This window comes from Nothoprocta perdicaria, unplaced genomic scaffold, assembly GCF_003342845.1.
Source record: "Nothoprocta perdicaria isolate Ctin4 unplaced genomic scaffold, notPer1 scaffold_97, whole genome shotgun sequence".
Taxonomy (NCBI): Eukaryota; Metazoa; Chordata; class Aves; order Tinamiformes; family Tinamidae; genus Nothoprocta; species Nothoprocta perdicaria.
Window position 1 is genome coordinate 1,619,293 of NW_020456276.1, and position 6,486 is coordinate 1,625,778.

Consider the following 6,486-nt stretch of genomic DNA (forward strand, 5'->3'; position numbering starts at 1 on the left):
ACCGCGACCCCGTGTGGGAAAAGACGTCAGGGGAACCGGCTCCTGACCCTGCGGGGCAAAGCCTGGCACGGGGGAGCCGGGATGCTCCAGCTGCCGGAGCTGAGCCTCGGTAACCCCGCGGCACCCGCTTGTGTTCACCCCCTTTAAACTCCGCATGATGCCATGCGGGGGGACCCCCCTATCACGGGGGTGACCCCCCCCAGGCTCCCGTGGCCTCTGAGCACCGATGCCCACGGGATAAGATGACGGCAGTGCCCTGGATAAGAGCTGTGTGCAAGAGGAGCACGTCAGCGCGCTCGAGGAGCCGGGCGCTGGGGCTCCTACGTAACCAGGGTTCTTCCGAGAATGTTTTTACGGCCAGCAGGGTAATTTCCCAGCGAGGTTCCTTGGGATGGAGCGTCTGGGCCAGAGCCAGGGCACCCAACACAGCAGAGCCCAGGGCAGCGCGGGAGCCCTCCAGGCACCGGGGCAAGGAGCAGGATCCTTGCAGAAACGCGTCCTCTCAGCCCTAACTGGGATTTTCCAAGCAGACCGAGGGTCCTCCTGGTAACATGTGGCCTCTGAGTCCCCCTCAGTGCATCCCTGGTCTTGCACTAACAAGAGGCAGATCTGAGCCTTCTTAACAGCCTCAGTCCCTCTTTGCCTGTGTTTGGGCTCTTGGAGGGTGCTGGGTGGCATCCCAGAGACCAGACCACGGGCATTTCCACCTTGACACAGCATCGTACGCCACCCTTGCAATGAGCTTTTGCTGTTCTCTGCACTCAAGGAGGCTGTGCTCACCAGCTGGTATGGCCAGGCTGGGTGGCGCTTTCCCCGCTCACCGGGTGCTCTGGGCAGCACCCAAAAGGGCAGCACAGTCTGGAGCAGCTGCGGGGCCCACAACCGGTGCCAGCGCCTGCTTTCCTTGGCTCTGGGCTCTTTGGGAACACCCTCTGTGCCTCCTTTCCCGCATGGAGCTAGTGAAGCCACTCCGGAGGATGCTTCGTATCCACGGCGGAGCAAGCCTGGCTGCTGCCCCAGCGCTGCTCTCCTGATTGACGCCCACAGGCACTCGGCCCGTGCCAAGCACGTCGTGCTAACAACGGCCCAGTGCTGACACCCAGCAATGCTGCTAATGGCACGGAGTGCGGGGTCACAGCACCCAGTTATTCACGGCTCCTTGGTGCTGCCCACCTGCCCACTGGGCTCTGCGTCCCAGTGCCAGCAGGCAGCCGTCCCCAGCCCTCCCTGGGGAGGAGAAACCCGTGCGGATGCAGGAACTCGGGCTATAAAAGCAGCCTCCCCTCAGAGGTCCGAAGGGATCTGCTGCAGGAGAAGGCGGCCGCGGGGCAGCGCGCGATGCCGGCGGCACGGAGCAGCGGGCTGCAGCGGTGCTTGCTCCTCGTGGTCGTCACCTGCGGCGCTGGCGTCCTCCCCGCGCCAGCCCAGGCTCTGCAAAGGTAGCAGCCGTGCACGGCGCTCATGGGCTGCCGCTCTTGCTGCCTCCGGGCTTTCCTTGGGGCTTGGGCCGGTGCTAAGTGCTGAGGAGCCCCCCATGCAGCCCCCGGGGCAGCCGCGTGTCTTTGGAGCAGCCGGAAAACGCCTTTGTTTTCCCATCCCTTTTGCTTGCCAGCACCTCCGGGCTTGCGTGCTCTTCTTCCTCTCTCCCTTTGAGCCCTGCCTGGCTTAACAGCATCCCTGCTTCCCAAAGACAGAGCAGCCCAGGGAAGCTTTCCTTGCAACGGGGATTTGCTGGGCTCCGCTTGGCTAAGGCGGCCGGTGCCCGGCGGGGAGCTGCTGCCACCTAGAGCCACCCGGCTGGATGTCCCGAGCGGGAGGGACATGCCGCGGCCTCCCCGCCCGCAGGATCCCGCTGCGGAGGATGCCCTCCATCCGCCAGACGCTGCGGGAGATGGGCATGAAGGTGGCGGACGTGTTCCCCGAGCTGCAGCGGGGCGCGCGCCGCGCCGCCACCGTGCCCCGCAACGGGACGGCGCCCACCGTCCTCACCAACTACCTGGACGTGAGTGTCCCCTGCACCCCCCCCGCCGCCGAGGTGGCCCCTGGCCGTGCCCCTGGGCCACGCGTCCCCTGTCATCCCCAGACCCAGTACTTCGGCGAGATCAGCATCGGCACCCCGGCGCAGACCTTCAAGGTGGTCTTCGACACGGGCTCGGCCAACCTGTGGGTGCCATCGCGCCAGTGCTCGCCCCTGTACAGCGCCTGCAGTGAGTGCTGGGATGCGCCGGGGCGAGAAATGCGCCCACCCTCCGTCCTGAGGCTCCCTTGTCTGCTTGGAGAAGCCTGAGGATGCTCAGCTACCCGCAGCGGGGCTCTGCTCTTGTGAAGCCCCCCGATGTTGGGACACTTGTCCCGCTGGGGTGGCGCAGCAGGGGCATCCTTTGATGCTCGTGCCCTGCTCCCCAGTGTCCCACAGCCGCTACGACGCGTCCAAATCCCGCACGTACGTAGCCAACGGCACCGGCTTCGCCATCCGCTACGGCACGGGGAGCGTCAAGGGCTTCCTCAGCCAGGACGTGGTCACGGTGAGCGCGAGTGGTGCCCACCCGCGGGCACGGGGGCCACCCCGAGCGGCGGCTCCGCTGGGGATTCGCCCTGCCAAGACCCTCGTGCCCTTCCCCTCGCCAGGTCTCGGACATCCCCATCGTGCAAGTCTTCGCCGAGGCCACGGCGCTGCCGGCCTTCCCCTTCATCTTCGCCAGGTTCGACGGCGTGCTGGGCATGGGCTACCCCAGCCAGGCCATCGATGGCATCACGCCCGTCTTCGACCGCATCCTCTCGCAGCAGATCCTCAGGGAGGACGTGTTTTCCGTCTACTACAGCCGGTGGGTCCAGCTGCTTCTGCCCAGTCCCTTGCCATCAAATCGTGCAAAGCCTCCAGCTGCTGGAGCGTTGCAACTGGGCGCCAACGTGGCCCTGCAGCTGAGGGCAAAATGTGTAAATAAATGAAAATGCGGCAGCTGGTTGAGCTGAGTGGCAGCTTGTGGCGCAGGGTTGCAACCAGCCTCTGCTCCGGAGGCTCCGGGCTCAGGGGGTCTCTCTCTTTGCAGAGCTTCCAAGTAAGAGGACAAGAATTGCCTCTTCTCCTGGCACCTTGCCCTGCTCCAGGGGAAAATTCCCAGCCCCTGCTCTCCACGTCGTGCCCTGCTGCGGGCTGGTTTGGCCACCCCAGGGCCTGCCTTGCCCGCAGGAACTCCCCTCTGCATCCCGGCGGCGAAATCATCCTGGGAGGCAGCGACCCAGCCTACTACAGCGGCGACTTCCACTACCTGAGCACCAGCAAAAGCGGCTTCTGGCAGATCCGCATGAAGGGGTGAGACCATCCTGCGCTCCCAGCATGTGAGGACGGGCTGGGAGAATCCCATGGGCTGCGCGGGGATGGGGTCCGGAACAGGCTGCCCAGGGAGGTTGTGGAGTCTCCTCTGGAGGTCTTCCAAACCTGCCTGGATGCCACCCTGTGCCATGTGCTCTGGTGTCCCTGCTGGAGCAGGAAGGTTGGACTAGATGATCTCAAGAGGTCCCATCCAACCTTGACCATTCTGTGATGTGTCCGTGCTGCCGCACACCCCTCTCTGCTCCGTTCCAGTGTTTCCGTGGGGGCTGAAACACTCTTCTGCCAAGAAGGCTGCTCGGTGGCCATTGACACCGGCGCGTCCTACGTCACCGGCCCGGCCGGCCCCGTGGCCGTCCTCATGAAGGCCATCGGGGCGGCCGAAATGGCCGAGGGAGAGGTGAGCAGCCCCGCGTCCCGTCGCGTGTGCCCCTCGCCTGCACCCCAGCCCTTGTCTCCTTCCTCCCCCAGTTCGTCGTGGACTGCGACCGAGTCCCGCAGCTGCCCAACATCTCCTTCCACCTGGGCGGGAGGGCGTACGGGCTCAGTGGTGCTGCCTACACCCTCCGGGTAAGCGGGCGTCCCACCGTGGGGGTGTCCCGGGAATGTCCCCGCGGGGGTCCTGGGAACATCACCGCGGTGGTCCCAGGAACATCCCTATCGTCACCGCGGGGCTCTCCTGCCCTTCGCAGCAATCCCGGTACGGGGAGGACATCTGCGTGGTGGCTTTCTCGGGCCTGGACATCCCGCCGCCCGCCGGTCCCCTCTGGATCCTGGGAGCCACCTTCATCGGGCACTACTACACCGAGTTCGACCGGCGCAACAACCGCATCGGCTTCGCCACGGCCCTGTGACGGCCCCGCTCCGCGCGGGAGCCGCCGCACAGCCCTCCCTTCTCCCGCTGCTGCTTTTCCTACGGAGCCCATTCGGGATGGGGATCCCAGCAGCAGCGTGGCTCATGTGCAATAGTCCAGCGTGCAGGTGGCCAAGCTGGCAGTGCCACCGAGGAGGGACGATTTGTCGCAGTCTGTGTTGCTCTTCGCGCGGGAGAAAAAATAACCCGGCTGCATTCGGTGACTGGTTGAGCTGGTGTTAACCCTGTCCCCCTCCTCGACTTTGCATTAAACAAAACCTCAAAGCACCAGGCGGCTGAATTGATGCCTGTTCTTGCAGAGGAGAGAGAAACGGGGCAGGCTTTTAAGAGAAGGGGGAAACAAGTGCTCCTTTATTGGGATTTGCCAGAGCGGCCGCTCTGCTTTTATCCTTCCCTGTGCAAGAGCGGAACGCGCTCCCTGCTCCTGCCAGTGCATCCGGATGCAAAGGATGGGGGCTGTTCGGTGCTTGGATAAACTTTCTTTATGTGGGTGCATGGGGCACCCCTCTTGCAAAGAGGCCACGAGCCCCAGGAGCTGCATGGCAAGTTTGCAAACCCACTGCCTGGTCTATTTTCCTTGCCCTGGTGGCTCCAGGGGTTATTCCCAGCGCTGCCCGGAGCACGGGTGGACACTGGTGCAGCCTCGAAGGTTGCAACAATTTGGAGAGGAGATGGGAACATGATGCTGCTTTAAGCACCGAAAAGCCGAGCCCAAGCTGCCCTGCTGCAAAGGAGAGGACGCAAGTGGGTCTGAGCTTGGAAAAGCATTGGGGGATGGCTTAGGAAAACACACGATGGCTTCTGGCCATCGTTCTTTGCTGGAAAATGGTCAGTGGCCTAAAATAGGATGTTTCTCACATCCAGCTCTCTTCCCACCCGCTACACTTGTCCCGAGCAGAAGGAACAAAACCTTCCCTGGCCACTCCATGCGTTCCTGGCCCCTGCAGCCGGTCTATTAACACCTCTCATGTCCTTTGCCGGGGCAATTTCCCGCTTCCCACAGCACAGCCCTGGCCCCAAGACCCCCCTAAGCCATGGCTGCCCCGCATTAACACTCACCATGGGTCCGGCCCAGCAATTAGGCCCCACTCAGCCCAGCAAAGCGGCTGGAACAATTAGGACCATCTTATTAAAAGCGACAGAATCGTTCTATATATAGCAACACGAGGAACAGGCTGTGTTATTTTTTCTTCCCCTTCCTTCAACGATTCCCCCCAAGTCTCCACGGTCCATTTAGCTTCAGCTGCAGCCAGCTGTAAACTTTGGAGGGGGCATTCCTTGCTCGGAGCCACGTGTGCTTGTTATTTCCTCCGATAATGAAGCGAGGCTGGAGGGTGTCAGCATGCTGCAAGCGGGGGGAATCGGGGGGGGGGGGGCAAAGGACAAGCAGTGGCCCATCTTTAATGGGGATCTTAATGGGGTGATTCAATCTCTCCGTGCCACCTGCAAACCCGCATCCATAGGGTGCTTAATGCATGGAGCAGCGCAGGGCCACCTTCTCCAGAGGGGACACAGCCACCTTTTCCAGAGGGGACATTGTCCCTCCTGCAGCTCGGCTCCCACCAGGACGTGCTGGGTGCGACACCCTGTGACTCGCCCTGCCCCACTGGGCATCTTGCAGGGTCCCTTCCAGCCCCCAGGAGCAGCCACCCCCTGCCCGGTACCCCGAGCAAGGGGGAGGAAGCAGAGGAAGAGTCAGGGGGCCGCGCACTGGGGCCGGGCCCTCTCCGGTTCCCCGCGGGGCCGGAGCCGCCGGGCCGCAGTTCTGCTCCTCCTCGGCTCGGTGCCGGTTCGGTGCCCGTTCCCCCCAGCACGATAGCCGGTGTGCGGTTCCGCGCCCCCCCGCGTAGTCCCGGTGCGCGGTTCCACTCTCCCCTACGCGGTCCCGGTGCTCAGTTCCGCACCTCCCCATGCGGTCCCGGTGCGCGGTTCCGCCCCCACCTCCGGCGCGGTCCCGGTGCGCGGTCCCGCTCCCCTCAGCGCGGGGCCGGTTCGGTGTCCACCTCCCCCGCTGCGATGCCCGGTGCGCCACCCCGCTCTCCCCGGTACCGGCCCCGCTCCCCCCGGTACCGGCCCCGCTCCGGCGGGGGGTGCTCGGCGCCGCTCCCCCCACCCCGCGGTGCCGGTTCGGTGCCCCGCTCCCCCCCGTCCCGCGGCGCGGTGGCCGCAGCCCCCTGCGCTCACAATGCGGGCGGCGGGAGGCGGGCGGGCGGCGCGGGGAGGCACCAGCAGCGGCAGCAGCAGCAGGAGGAGGAGGAGGAGGAGGAGGAGGAGGGCCCGT

The 6,486-nt window shown here is 64.7% G+C and overlaps 1 protein-coding gene across 1 annotated transcript; it reads left to right on the plus strand.

Moving 5' to 3' along the window:
- Positions 1–1,338: 1,338 nt before the first annotated feature.
- REN (renin) lies at positions 1,339–4,185 on the plus strand. The gene is made up of 10 exons (XM_026053080.1): positions 1,339–1,439; positions 1,846–2,002; positions 2,084–2,207; positions 2,407–2,525; positions 2,629–2,825; positions 3,051–3,059; positions 3,191–3,313; positions 3,587–3,731; positions 3,803–3,901; positions 4,024–4,185. Exons 1-10 carry the CDS (start codon positions 1,339–1,341, stop codon positions 4,183–4,185), a joined length of 1,236 nt encoding a protein of 411 aa, XP_025908865.1.
- The last annotated feature ends 2,301 nt before the right edge of the window (positions 4,186–6,486 follow it).

Coding starts and splice junctions, on each gene's coding strand:
- REN (XM_026053080.1), top strand. CDS start 1,339: ATGCCGGCGGCACGGAGCAGCGGGCTGCAGCGGTGCTTGCTCCTCGTG. Junction 3,314..3,586: donor TGGCAGATCCGCATGAAGGG/GTGAGACCATCC, acceptor GCTCCGTTCCAG/TGTTTCCGTGGGGGCTGAAA. Junction 3,902..4,023: donor GTGCTGCCTACACCCTCCGG/GTAAGCGGGCGT, acceptor TGCCCTTCGCAG/CAATCCCGGTACGGGGAGGA.